We start from the raw sequence: 15,153 nt of genomic DNA on the forward strand, positions 1-15,153 counted from the left end.
GAAAGAATACAATAGGGAATTGACTTGGCAGAGTATATGGAAAAACAGAAAGAGAAGGAGTTAAATATAGAAAGTACACTCTTGAGAAGATTATAGCTCATCTTTCAAACTAAGGGGCTTGGACTATTTTAAAATTATTCACAGTTATCAAAATTTAATGTCATTAAAATAAAAATACCCTTCCTTATTAATATTGTTTCTTATGTAAAGATTCTAAGCAAATGATTGTGCCATAGTTAAATGAAAAAAAACCTGATACAAATTAATATGATGAATAGACAGAGCACCATGTTTATAACATAACTTTAAAAGTAGAAATAGATGGTTCTTACCATTATTCTGTATAGCTTCTAAATGATTTTACCTAAATTTTTACCTATATAGTTACTAATATTTTTCAGACTAATTTAATGAAAAGTAATTACATTAATTACATTTCTCTTGTAAAAAGAGTTTTTTTAAAATACACCATTCTCTTTTTAAGTTCAAAAATTAGGTGATTAAGGTAACATGAATTTCACTCAAGGTGTATATTTTTAAAAAGTAGTAGTGATTAATAGCAATCTTGTAAAAATCACTTCAAAAATATGAATTCTCATTTTGTTCAAAGAGAATCCCAACAGAATTACTTGCAAGTAGAAGTGTAAAATTGTAAGCTAAGTAGCTCTCTTATCAAAGCTCACACAGATTTAACTGTCATTAATTCATTTTCAGCCTGAACTTCAACATCTGCAGATTGTGAAATACATTTCACAATAAGAATTATTGAAACCACATACTGTAATATATAAATTAAATATAAAAATTATTCATAAAATAATAACATGCTATAACTTTTCCATATTATTTTCCAGATATTAATTATCCCAGGTGAGCAGTTAGTACTACTGCATAATCTGGATAACAACTAAATGTGAGAGAGTATGGCTGGAAAAGGAACAGAAAAGATAGCAATGAGTGAGTCACCCCATGTGCGAAATCTGGGAAAAAGCATTGTTAAGTATTGATTCCACTTTACATAACTCACTAAAAATGAGGCCAAGAAATTTCTATTATGCTTTAGAGAAATTCCTAGTACACTTTCTAAGAGTCATAATTTTCACCAAGCCAGTATTAAATATACTGAAATTTGTATAGTTCTTTTCTGGTCCATTTTAATGGACCTTGACACCAGATGACAGCAAAAAGATACAGAAACCACTAGCTTTTTGCTGCCATCTAACTGTCTTTAGACTATTTACAGCCCAGTGCTGGTGGCCCAATTTTTAGTTGATATACTGGATGAATTTTTAACAAACGTGCAGTTATACGACACCACATATAATGCCTTCTCTGAAAATAAATTACCCATACAACTATTTAACTTCAGTGATGAAACAGTTATGACAGCACTTCATCATAATAGCTGGGACCAGTTTATCGTCTCACTGTAACATCTGAAGCCTATATAACATCATGAAGCATATCAGGCAGTGTTCCTCTTATCCTATTGGTGCTATTTTTCCTCAGAGTGTCTTTCAAAAGATTCTTTTGCATAATTGTAGAGCTAATGTGCTACAGAGTAAAATGTACTTCAGATCAGCACTATTGTAGCATGTGTTTTCAAAGATCTAGTCAGAAGAGGATTGCTAGTACTTCTGTTGTAGGAAAGGAATTTAAGATCAGTAAATTATGAGGGGTTGAGAGGTGAGGTAGAGTAGAGTAAAAACTGTTCTAACATAGAGCTGTGAACAACTGCACAATTAATATTAACATTTTAAACCTTTCTACATAGATTGGCATGTTCACTATTAATGGATTAAAGAAAGAACATGGCAGCATTTGGAGTCTGTAGTTATAGCGCTATTTATTAAACATAAACTTTTTTATTTATTTAACGTATGGCATATCATACATTGACTAGCAATGTATATTAACATTCATTCATTTAAACATTTTGTGTTTAAATACCAATGTCTAAGTCATCTAACCATTGAAGCTCAGCATCATTTATATTAAAAAATCAGATACTGGATCGATATATGTCCTCATTTTATAAGCCAGTCATGATGTGGTCTACAGTTTGATGTGGGACCCTGCAGTCACACTAAGGGGAGGATACTATGCCCCATTTATGGAGAGTCCTAGCAGATGCTGGGTGATGTGTGAATCCTATTCAGATTGTCCATTGCTGACATGATGATACAAAACCTGGTACCTTTTTTGTGGGGTCATTTATATGTCTACTTATATCTGGATGTTCAGTGACTCAGCTTTCCATTGGGAATTAGTGTTAAAGTTGTTGGGCAGATGTTGGGCAAGTGCCAGTGGGGGCTTCCTGGATTTGAGTCTTCCAGCTGATAAATGAGGAAGGTTGGCATGCAACGGTAAAAGTGAGTTCTATATTCTCTCACTAGTGCATCTTGCCTTTGTAAAACTGGCAGTACTATATGGCTCAGAACAGCAAGTCAGAGTGGTTTTAATACATCCACTTATAATCATCATGGTGTTGTTCAATCTGGTGTGTAACTTACTAGTATGGCAGCTGTTAAGCCATACAGGAGCACAGTATTCTGTGGAGTAGACCAACCCTAGTGCCGATGTCCTGAGAGTGGCAGCAGAAGCTCCCCATTTGGTTCCATAATTTCTGGAGTATGTTGTATCATTCTGAATTCTGAAGAGTTACACATGTGGCTCAATCTGATTTGTGAGAAGTAATTATTTAATTTTTGCACACATTGCAACTTAACCAAAATTTACATTTATTCAAGCAGAGCAAGAAAGAAAATCAGGAGCATGTATAACTGCTGGAACAGCAGCCCCCAAGAAATGCTCTCTTTTAGATGAACCTTAACGATCTGGCTCTTTCCCAGCCATTGGGCTACAGCCATTGGGCAACAGCCATTGGGCTACAGCAAGGTATAAACTTGATTTGTGCTGGGTTTGGTTGTTATAATATTTGTTGTCTCCCCATGCAGCCATATTTTCTCTTTACATATTTTTTTTATTATTGTTTGTCTTTTTATGGTTACATGCCATACAGAGATGTTTTGAATGGACAGCCAACCTATAAATGCAATGAATGAATGAATAAATGAATAAATAAATAAATACTTGATTCCAAGACTTTTTGAAACTCAACCATAGCATTTATTTTAAAGGTTAGAATCTGTCCTTGGAGGATAATTATGTAAGCACAAATGAAAGACTCTCAAAGTGTGTGTACAGAGTATTTCCTGATTACTGAATTATTCTACTTCAATTAATCAACCATCAACAGTAAAGGAACAAGCAGTCAAGAAACATCTTGCAGTCAAGCACTTAGCAGAGCCGTCATGAAGGCCTTGGAAAAATTTCTCAAATGTTGTCATGTGTCTATGCTTATAAAGATCAGAATCATGCATGCAATCGTTTTCCATGTAATACTCTACAAAATGAAACGTGGACTTTGAAGAAGCAGGAGAAGATGACAACTAGCAACAAGATGGACGGACTACAGTGATGATGGTTACCATTGGAAAAACTGAAGAATGAGGTTGGAGACAGACCTTCCAGAATAAAAGGAAGGATATAAATCTAACAAATATTAATGCATGTCCACATTATACCATCATGTTGGCTAGAGCTCTTGGGAGCTGGAGAGTCACACACTGCTTATTCCTGTTCTAGTGAATCTTTGTGCAGGAATTCATTTCATTTGTTTTAAATACACCAAAATAGCAGAACATTTTTAACCTGGAGATTAAACACTGTTCATAGGGTCTTTTCTCACTGTACTTTAACTATGGTACAAATATGCACCAATAACACTTTTGGAGTATTTGTAATAATGCCATGTCATTGCGTTTATTTTTTCCCCAGCTGAAGAGTGAGACTTGTTTCAAATGTTAGAGAATTAAACATAATATTTTTTCCAATTATTTTGAAACTAATCAAGGACAACTTAAGGTACATAAAATGTGTGAAACTTATCACAAGATCCTTGGATGATAGTTCAATATTTTTTCTACATATAAAGATAAGCATGTTATATGCCAGCTGACTTCTTTCATTCCATAATGGTTTGCAAAATAAGACTGAACAAGTATATGAATGTATTAGTATTTACATTCATCCTATATTTTTCTGAATGGATGTATTAGTATGCTGTGAATGAGAATTTGGATACTTGAACAAAATAAATTGGTTATTAAAATGTTCCTTTCTTTTCAAAAGCAAATTTCTCAGTTAGTATGGAATAATTTGGGCATATTTTTAAAGCAATAAAGAACTATAATATTTTCAACTAAAAGCGAAGCAGTCTAAAACAAGAGGAGTTCTTATGGAAGTTGAAACAATTGCTGCAGGTATGTTATGTAGGATTTGCAATTTTGGTACTTGGTACAAAATTGTATTTGCTTCTGCTATGTGCTTTGTGTATATAAAGCAAATGTTCCATTTCTAATATTGGCTGTGAATAGTTTCTCATTTAGAGAAATAGGAAATGTTGAACATATGTAAGCATTTGTGGATGGTCATCAAAGCTAATTTCAACTGCCTGGTCCCTCATCAATAGATTTATTAGTTCAATCTAATTTTATTTCTTTTCAAAAAGGATTGCAAAGTAGTCTTAGTGATTCCATACATTTCATTTGAATAATTGTTAAATATCTGGCATGAACTGTCAGAACAGTTATATTCCTGTATAGCAGGGGTGTCAAACTCAAGGCCCACGGGCTAGATTTGGCCACTGGGGTGCTTAGATCTGGCCCATGGGGCCGCCCTGGAAACAGCAAAGGAAAGCCCATTTTCTCTGGCAGAGCGCTCGGGCCACCACAGACACCCCCGACATGAGTGATGTGAAGGTGGCCATGTCCACCCTGCCCACACCCACCTTGACCCCCAAGATCAAAATCAACCCTGATGCAGCCCTCAATGAAATAGAGATTGACACCCCTGCTGTATAGGTATTCCGCAATTTATAACCATAACTCAGCCCAAAATTTTTGTTGCTAAGTGAAACAAATGAATTTTGCCCAATTTTACAATCTTTCTTCCAAAGAAAGGCAATGCCAAAGAATGTTCAAACTATCGCACCATTGCACTCATTTCACATGCTAGTAAAGTTATGGCAAATCTAGACAGCATTCTAAAAAGCAGAGACATCACCCTGCCAACAAAAGTGCATATAGTCAAAGCTATGGTTTTCCCAGTTGCCATGTATGGCTGTGATGCAGCTATAAGGAACCATAAGGAAGGCTGAGCGCCAAAGAATTGAGGCCTTTGAGCTATGGTGCTGGAGAAGACTCCTGCGAGTCCCTTGGACTGTAAGGCGATCAAACCGGTCAGTCCTAGAGGAGGTCAACCCTGACTGTTCTTTAGAAGGCCAGATCCTGAAGATGAAACTCAAATACTTTGGCCACCTAATGAGAAGGAAGGACTCACTGGAGAAGAGCCTAATGCTGGGAAAGACTGAGGGCAAAAGAAGAACGGGACAACAGAGAATGAGGTGGCTGGATGGAGTCACTGAAGCAGTAGGCGTGAGCTTAAATGAACTCCAGAGGATGGTTGAGGACAGGAAGGCCTGGAGGAACATTGTCCATGGGGTTGCGATGGGCCGGACATGACTTTGCAACTAACAACAACTATCTTTCTTGCTATATTTGTTAAGTAAATCACTGCAATTGTTAAATTAGTAACATGGTGAATCTGGCTTCCACATTGACTTTGCTTGTCAGAAGGTAGCAAAAGGTGATCAAATGTCCTCAGGACACTGCAATCATCATAAATATGAATCAGTTGCCAAGCATCTGAATTTTGATCATGTGACTATGGGAATGCTGCAATAGAATAGAAAACTATATGCTGCAATAGAATAGAAAACAATAGAAAACCTCATGTTTTCTCCTCTGAGATATTTACTGAATGCCAGGCACTGTATAGTGAGAGATAGAATGAGCCAGCTGCCTAGATTTATTCCTGTTTTATTATGATATCACCTCCAGGAAAGGCCAATTAGGGATAAAGATGAATGGCAACTAGAGCATTGATGATATAGAAGTAAGTAATGGGAAGGGAGTTCATTAGCTCAGAGGATGCCCATCAGCAACTGTGCTTGGGGTCTATTCAAATCTGGCATTGTATCTGCAATGCTGTCTGCATTCGCCCTTTTCTTTATGCATAAAAGGGTTATAAACCCTTTTCTATTTCCACTCTGCTGCTGGCAGCTTTTTAAATAAACTACCTCACTGGCTAATTCTGATATTGTGTATCAAAGGTTTCACAGTAGTTTCTGCATGAATGCCCCATTTTATTCAGCCTAGCCTTATCTCTAGGAAGACAAACTTTTCAATTATTTTATATGCAGTAAATTTTAAAACCAGAGCTTCACCATGTCAAATATGATGGTCAAATCACTGTGAAAGTCAATCTTAAAAATAATATATGCGCTGGTTCCTAGTTGTCCTACCCTGCTCTGCTCTGTTCCATTGCACTCTAGGTCCAAGAGAAGCAAAGTACAATACACTAATCAGTAATGCACTCAGAAATTAACATCAGAACACTGGACTACAGTAGCATTTCCTACAGCTGTTGCCTTCTGAAAACTGACTTCTCTGTTCTTCTTGATCTCTGGCTCTGCTCTGGTTATTCTCAAAGAGCATTTAAAAGTTCTTTAAGGGGCTGATTCTGCAGTTACTGATTCCAGTGAGTGTGATTGGGACTACTCTAAGCATGCATTTTCTGCAGAATACAGACAAATCATTTTTCAGCCTTGAAGAAAGTGACAGCTTCCTAGGAGATGTCATCTTCTATCCTCCTTTGAAATTTGGAAGTTGCAAATTAAGGCCAGAGGCAGTCTAGTTTTGTCTCTGTCCTAGATCCTATCCCGTTGCTTATCTTCTTGATTAAATTAATATTACTTATTTCCTGACTTGACCATGATATGATGGCGGTCTTCAGTTTAAATATTATTCTATATAGGACTTGCAGAATGCAGAGTTACTTTCTCTCTGTAACCTAATAGAAGCAAAACATTTTCATCATTTCTGCTCAGAATAATAGTGCTAATGTAGCACTGATAGAGATTTAAGAAAGCAACAAAATGCATGCTAATTTCAGATTTTGTGACATAAAATAAACTTGGCCGGTGAAATACTAAGGCTCCAATTCCACAGCTGCATTGAATTATGGATCAATATTAACTGATTACAAAATTATATGGCATCCAGCATTTTATTCTTAAAATGTACTACATGTGGATTTTTTAAAATAACCATAGTAAGAATTATATTGCTGTTGGTTTGAGAACAGATAAAGCTGATCTCATTTGACTGATACAGTTGACAGTTACAGGCAAATAGCTAAACAGAATTACAAGTTTGGTTCTCAAATCAAAACTTTACAGACTAATGTAGGGTCATCTAAATTGTACCCAACAACTATAAGATGCAAAGTTCAATTTGCATTCCCTCACATCTCATTCTATTTGCTAGCTTTAGCAACCACATTTTCATTCTATTCTTCATCTTCCACTCTCAGAATTCCTTTGATTTGATAGCTATGCATATGAGAAGACTACACATGCCTAATAGTTTATGAAAAGAGCTAACTGGATTGAATTCAATCAATAAATGCTGACATGGTTTATTTTCAACAGCTGCCTAAAGATTTATATTTATTTATAGTTAATTAGCAAAATACTCGTGCAACATTGGACAACTCAATTATTTGCCAGAGTTTGAGCCCAAGTTTACTTTATTTGAATCCTGTCCTGTTCACCAGAATAGAGAACATCAGACATTTCTGGATGGGAGCGTCACATCTCAGTCTGAGAAACTCACCCCAATGCTTTTAAAATTCCAAATTTGCTAATTTCTTTCAGTCATGGAAGACTCCCTGAATTGAAAATGAGAGCCAGTTTGCTTTAGTGGTTAAATCATCTGGCTAAAAACTGGGAGGCACGAGTTTTGGGGTAAATAATAGAAGGAAGAAATATTAGGTATGCTAGCCATCTTGAATTATTTATAAAAATAATGAAGATGGAACATAAATAAAATAAAATTTAAAAATAATAAACTGTTCTAGTGCTGTAAAACCACTGGTCTCAACCTCATCTTCTGTGCTTGGATTTTAGTGTTACATAGACTATACACTACCATTTTGTCTTAATGCATATGAACTGAAATAGCTGAAATTAGACATTGTTATTTTGAAAATAAAAAGCCCTTTGACACATTTTACCTCAGAGGAAGATTATTTGATTATTTTTTTAAAATGTGGTGCATATTTGCATATCTCCAACAAAGTCTGCTTACTGTCTAAAATCTATCATATTATTTGGAAATAGAATGTATTAATCAATTGAGTTTATAGACAAACAATGAATGCAGAGCATTAGGTTAATTACGGAGGAAAATTGTGAACACAGGAGAAAATAATATTAGCTACTCAAGTCAGTTATAGGCTATAATGCGGTATAGCTTTGTTGAAGCATGTTTTACTGTATATGTGAAATGTAGGTGGGAATTGACTTAGCTTTGCATTATTACATTTAAAACTATTATTCATTAATCTTATCATTATGGCTTGAACACTTAGACTTTAGGCTGCCATAATCCATAACATTCATGCAGAAAAATGTGCAAGTGTACCTATGAAGTTATTTATTTAAATCTACATCTTTCTATTTATCAATCAAAAGACCTACTGCAGTGTTCTTTAATCTGGTGCCCATCAGAAATGTTGGACAACAGCTCTCACACTCCCCAGTTAGGATGACTACGGTTGCTGAATCTCTCCAACAGATTTCCATAGACCACAGGTATTACTGGAAAAGCAATATCAATTTCCAGATATAACTTATTTCATATACTTACAAAGCCACCTTAAATAAGTTTAAAACCAGACTCTTTATTTAACAAAGGATATTGTGTATGTTATCCTATGAATACTTACCTGGATCTTGTGGGGGCAAACAGCAGCTTGTCTAAAACAATTTAATAGTTCTTAGTGATGCAGATAAGCAGATGGTGAACTCCTAAACCTCCACATATATTCCTAAACTTGATGGCAGGAGTTTGCAACCTTATACTATCCAGATGTGTTGGATTTATAACATTCAGTTAAATGTTAGATTTATAACAATTAGTTAAAGGGTACTAGGATAGGGAACAATGCCATTGATGTTATCTTTGTTTTTATTTTCAATAAAAGTATCCATTGTCACAGCATGAATACTGACAGTAGTCTTTAGTTCCTAGCATTCTTGTATTTAATTTAAACACCTTTATCTCCCTTCTCCTTTTCCCCAATACTCAGAGCCATTTAATACTCTAATTAGAAATATAACTCACCACTGCAAACAACAAAGGCAAATGCATTGTTTTACACTGTCTCATCACATGATGGTTTCATTAAGTGGGTTGTTCACATATTGTTTAGTTGTTTAAATAATTAATTCCCTATAACAGAACAGTTACAGTGACTAGTTTGTTCATTTTATTTCAAAGTATTGAAATAGTATTTATTTCAGAGTGAAAGTATATACTTGCTTGCAAGATGAGCCCAAGAATCTGAATCTGCTTTTATGTTGCTGTAGCAGAAGTTCAAATATTGTCTGGCTGGTAACAAAAATCTATCTGGAATGTAAAGAAGTTATATTACACAAGTTATGTGGAGCAAATGCTCTGCTTTTATAAAGAATAAAGAAGATGTTACTTTATATATTTTTTCTGATTAGTTTTTATTTCTTGCAAATGTTAGTATATCAGGCAATAACAAATTAATATTGCAGGGCAATCTTTCTTAAAGAGGTTCCCTCTATATATTTCAGGACTTCAGCTCCTATAAACTTCATCAGATGGGAGTTGTATTACAAAAACTTAGAAAGGTTTATTTCACTAAATTATCTCAGTACATGGATATTCTTTAAAGAGTTATTCAAATTACCAATTTCCAATTGTCTTTGTTCCCCAGCAGGGGTGGGTTCTAAAATTTTTTACTACCGGTTCTGTGGGCATGGCTTATTTTGTGGGTGTGGCTTGATGGTCATGTGACAATTATTTAGGATTTAGCAGAGGTACTGGTCTACCAGGCTTTTAACTGCTTGCAGAGCTGTACCGATCTACCCATTAATTTTTGCAGGCACTGGTCTACCCATTTATTTTTGCAGGCACCGATCTACTCATTTGTTTTCTTTTAACACTGATCAGCTGTAGGGCGGCCCTTTGAAGCTCTGCGGCAAGAGTTTAAACAGTTTTTTTTCCCTCTAGCCATCAGCTGGGACTCAGGAGGCAGAAATAGATTAGGGGTGGGGCCAAATAAAAGGTAAGAATAATGCAGGGGGTGGGTAGGTGGGGGCGAGAACCAGTTCAGTGACATATCGTTACCGCTACCGGCTTGGCGGAACCAGGCGGAACCAGGAGGAACCCACCACTGTTCCCCAGGAATTCAGATCCAAGATCTACTTACCAGATCCCATTCTTAACAGAAAGGATAAGAAGTTACATTTAGAAAATGGGAAAATGCTATATTGTGTGCCTACCTGATCACTTTCTATAGACTGGAAAGGAAACAGGGATTATAAGAGGAAGTTCCCTTTGACTTTGCATAGAATCCTTGTGATCCTAATCTTCAAGACATCCCACTTTAATTAGAACTGTTTCCCCTCTTACTCTAGGAATGCAGTGGATATTTTGTTTCTTACGTTTTGCTTTACTTTTCTTAATGGGCATGTTCTATCATGTAATATTATTCTTGGGGAAAAAAGACAAATAATGAAATCAAAACCTAGGTCAAGCTTTTTTTTCAAAGAAGTAAACCTAATAAGCATCTGATTTATAATCTGAAAAATGCAAAAAAATATATTTAGGCATTGATAATTTTAGGGACTTGCTGTGCATATCATTCCACTTCGGAGGAACAGAGTATCCTTTGAACCCTCTCTGTTAAACCCAGGATGATGAAACTGAGTCAAACTAAAAAAAGCCATAGTGATGCACACATTCAATAAATATACAGAAGAATTTATCTTATGACTTTGACTTTCTTGGGAATAATATGGAGTAAGAATCAATCAAAGAAAGGGACTGAATTACTTGGCATTAAATTCACAAATTTTCTGGAGAAATATTTAAACTAAACAATGGGGACAGAAAGTTAATTGATACAGAAAATTTCTGTCCCCAGCAATGTAGAAAGAATGGGGTTATCAGTGCATCTAAGCCCTGGTCTAGAGGACTAAATAGGAAATATGGTGGTTTTACTTCAAAATATTCTGTAGTCACCAGTTATCTTGTTTTTTTAACTTGTTCATTTAAAAATCCCACATACAAAACTGACAGAGAGCAATGTCCAGCATTAAACTGTGCCTGAAGCATCACAGCAACAAGTGTTTCATTCTGGGATACAGAAGATGAATCCTTATAGGTTCAAATAAACTAGTCCTATATATTTCAGTCATCTGGACACAAAAAGCAAGTGACAATTTGGACAATTGCAGTGGCAGAATTAGGTTATCCTTGGAAGTATTTAACTCTGGAAGGATTGTGCATTGTGGATTGGTGAGTTCAGATTCAATCAAAACATGATGGAATAAATAATTATTTTGTTGAAAATAAAATAAGAAGGATCTTTTTCCTTAATTCCCCAGCACCTATTTTTTATTTATTACAGCTTTATCCAGCTTTTATTACTTTATAAGTAACTCAAGGCAACAAACATACCTAATCTTCCTTCCTCCTATTTAACCTACAACAGCAACCCTGTGAGCTTAGTAGGACTAAGAAATAGTGAGTAAGATCTGAGGGGCACAAATCCTATCCACTTGTTGGATGGAGGAAGCAGCTTTATTGGATTCTAGGGGTTAGCTCCACTAACACAGCAATTTTATGTCGTGCTGTTCAATGGTTGTTTTAACTGAACTTGTAATCTGTCTAAACCTATATAGCAGATAGGCAGGATAAATACATTCGTTAAAAGCAGTGTTGCACTACATTAAACTGTGCATTTTCTGCGAGTTCAAACGAACAGAAATAAAGGTGCAATTGTTACTGAAGATCCAACTACACGGAAAACAGTGCCGAAGGAGAGTTGGGATTCAGGTGCAGGAAAGGAGATCGAGGGAAGAGCCGGGACTGTGGAGGGAGAAGAGATGATATTCACTTAGCAATTAATGTTGATAGGGGACGAGGGTACATTTTGGGTGCCTCTTCCACCCAACGCGTGGCCGACTTCGCTCCCGACTGGGCGTGGGGCGCGAGAGGGACCGGGGGCGCGCGCACGGCGGTCTTGACTTCCTCCTCAATCCGCGGCTCCTTCTTCTCCGGGGTGCCCGTCTCCAGTCTTCCCGGGCGTCGAGGGGAGGCGTCTCCGGTGAAAGCAGCTCAACTGGCTCATTCCTCCTTTCTTTCTTTCTTTCTTCCTTCCTTCCCGCCCTTCGTCCATTGTGCAGCCGGCAACTCCAGCACTCCCACCTGCTGGCAGCGGCGAGGCGAAGCAAGCGACGTCCCCCCCCCCTCCGTTTCATTCACCCCTCTGCGCGCGTATGTCCCCAGCTGAACCGGGGAGAGCCTCCTCCTCCTCCTCCTCCCGCCAGAGTGCGGAGTCGCCTCCTTGCCCTTCCTTCCTCTTCCCCAGCAGCACCTTCCTTCAACCGAGGCAGCCTTGCAATCAGCAGCGCCATCCCCGCCTCGCTGCTTTTCCTGCCCAGAAGAGCCGCCGCCGCCGCCGCCGCTGCCGCTGCAATTCCCCGGGAGTGCAAGCGGGGGAATAGGGGCCGGTGGTTGGACTGCCGCCGCTGCCGCCTTGGACTGTAATGTACTCCCCGTTGCTGTTGTTAGTGCCGCAGCCGCAGCAGAAGCAGAAGCAGCAGCCGCAGCCCTGAAGGAGCCATGCCGGGCTGGAAGAAGAACATCCCCGTCTGCCTCCAAGCCGAGCAGGAGAGAGGTGAGTGAGCGCGCGCAGGGGGCGCAAAGCGGGGGCTTCGAGGGCGCCGCGGCAGGGAAGGGCTGAGGTGATCAGGACCCCCTTCCCTCGGCGCCCCTCCCGGCCCCCCTCCCTCAGGTGCTCTCCGCCTTGTGCCGCGCTCTCCTTCCCCTCCAAGAGGCAGGGAAGCGAGGCGGGGAGGCAGGCTGCCAGCAAACGGGGGAGTGTCTCGGCAAAGGCTCCTGTGGGCTGCTAAAGCAGGAGGGGGCGCCACTTTCTCTTCCGCGAGTTAACTTTTCTTTGCCTAGGCGCCTTGCCTCGCCTTGCCTCGTCCCTTGTTTCCTACGGGGCGGGGAGAAGTGGGTGCTCCTTGAGACAAATGCTCTATCGGGCCTGGCCTCCCTCTCTCGATACCATTCATCTCCTTGAGCGGTCTACGGACTCGGCAAAGTTCAAGCCTCTGCTGGGGGATGGTTGGGGGGCTCTAATAGCTTCCATACAATAGTGAAGACGGACAGAGAGAAGCTGCGTTTGGTTAGGGAATTGCAACGAGGCTTCCAAATTGTCCTGATTTTGGGGGTGGGGGAGTGACGAGGGAGGAGAGTTTTAAGTACCTCCGTTCTGGTTTGTGATTTTCCTTTCAAACGGATCAGCCTTTGGTTCAGGGCATCTGCTCTGATACTCTCCAACAGGGTGCTGGGCAAATTATGGATTCTGAGATTCTTGGCCCTTGGCACACTCCTTGGGGTTTTGCTTCCTATAGGAGTAGATTTTGTAGCAAGGAAATAATGATTTTGTGCTTTTCTGAAAGTATTCAGATTTCTAGATTTTCCACCATTTCAAGGAATCCCTCTTTTTTTCAGATATTCAGGATCCTAAATGTTTGATTTTTAAAGTTGCACCAGAGAACCTTGGAGAAACCATGCTCCTGTTTTTGAGCTGGAATCTTTCTTGGCCCATCAGGCAATAAAAACTTGTCCTGAAACAAGAGATTACTCTGTATCCATAGCCTTAAAGTAGTCAACAGAAAATCCAGATAACAGAAAATTTACAGATTTCAGTTAATAGGCTCTACTTAACTTTTTGAGTGTTATGGAGTTAATGTGTTTTATTAAGCAGGTTAGGGAAGAATGTTCATTAACTGCTATTATTGAGGTATGTGCTTCATCCATGTTAAAAACTATCTGAAAAGAAAGACCATGTGTTGGTGTCAGAAAGAGTAAAAATAGGTCTTGATTAAATTTGCAAAACTATCATTTATCTCCGAAGACTGTATATTGTATTGCTTATTCAGAAATCATGCAAAATACCTACAAAAAATTACATATAGAGCTCGATCTTCAGGAAAAATTGGAATTGCTAAAACTTTTTGAAAAAAATGTTTCATAATTTATCCCTACTGTAACAATAATAGCTGCAGTGTGATTTACTGAATGGTGGGGAAGGTTGTAAGCCAATTTATTGAAAGACAAATTGATTGCAGCAAATATTGTTTGTAAATATGTGGTTGCTTTGGTTATTTACTGCATTGTATAATTGTAACATATTGGCCTTGATGTTTTCTGGTAATTTTTCAAAATCAACAAACTTTTGAATGTATTGTTCATTCAAACAGCTTTTCAGAAGCCACTTGGTTTACTTTATACAAACTGTGTGCTTGTAATATTTATGTGTGTGAGTGCTGCATAATTTAGGCTGTGGTATAATATATCCGCAGGCTTAAATATACTACTGATCAAAATGTGCAGTTTATTTAACATGGGGGATCTTTGGTTTGTAAGACAACCATTTGTCTGAAATGGTATAGGGTTTCCTTCCTGAGCAGAGGGTTGGACACTGAAAAACCTCCAAGGTCCTTTCCAACTCTGTTATTCTAAGATGTGACTATAATGAGATTATTTAAATTTCATTTATAGGGTAATCAATGAAATCCTATTTGTTTCTACCCAAACTAAATGTATTGAATTTTAATCCATATTGGCAGCCTAAAATAAATTAAATGCAAAAACAATATGTATTTGAATGAAGTTAAATCATTTGGAAAAAACGGATGATCGTAATGTCACAAAATGATACAGCTAATTTTTCATGGAGAAAAATATTCCAAAAGATTTCTATAAAGTAAAGGCAATAAATCAATTTTGTGCATAAAAATCAGGGTTGATAATACTGTATTTTATTTTTGTCTGTATTCTTTTCTTATTATGGTAATGAAGTTCAACAATTGGTTTGGCTATATTTTTATATGTTTTTTTGAACTAATAGGTATAA

The 15,153-nt window shown here is 37.8% G+C and overlaps 1 protein-coding gene across 9 annotated transcripts in view; it reads left to right on the forward strand.

The window, feature by feature from the left end:
• The first annotated feature begins 12,260 nt into the window (after positions 1-12,260).
• The window catches only part of GRIP1 (glutamate receptor interacting protein 1), a 369,729-nt gene continuing 366,836 nt past the window's right edge, over positions 12,261-15,153 (forward strand). For 4 of the 9 annotated variants that reach the window (XR_015728735.1, XM_034403225.3, XM_087873162.1 and 1 more), the window contains exon 1: positions 12,570-12,903. Coding sequence is in view for 8 of the 9 variants with exons in the window: in XM_034403225.3 (XP_034259116.1) it covers positions 12,849-12,903 (55 nt within the window). In the remaining variant the exon portion in view is untranslated. Of the gene's footprint in view, positions 12,904-15,153 lie in introns of all 9 variants that reach the window. The other 5 variants (XM_087873173.1, XM_087873166.1, XM_087873165.1 and 2 more) reach the window with 5 other exon arrangements.

The sequence above is a fragment of the Pantherophis guttatus genome, chromosome 7 (assembly GCF_059756535.1).
Source record: "Pantherophis guttatus breed Tessera chromosome 7, ASM5975653v1, whole genome shotgun sequence".
NCBI classification, from domain to species: Eukaryota; Metazoa; Chordata; class Lepidosauria; order Squamata; family Colubridae; genus Pantherophis; species Pantherophis guttatus.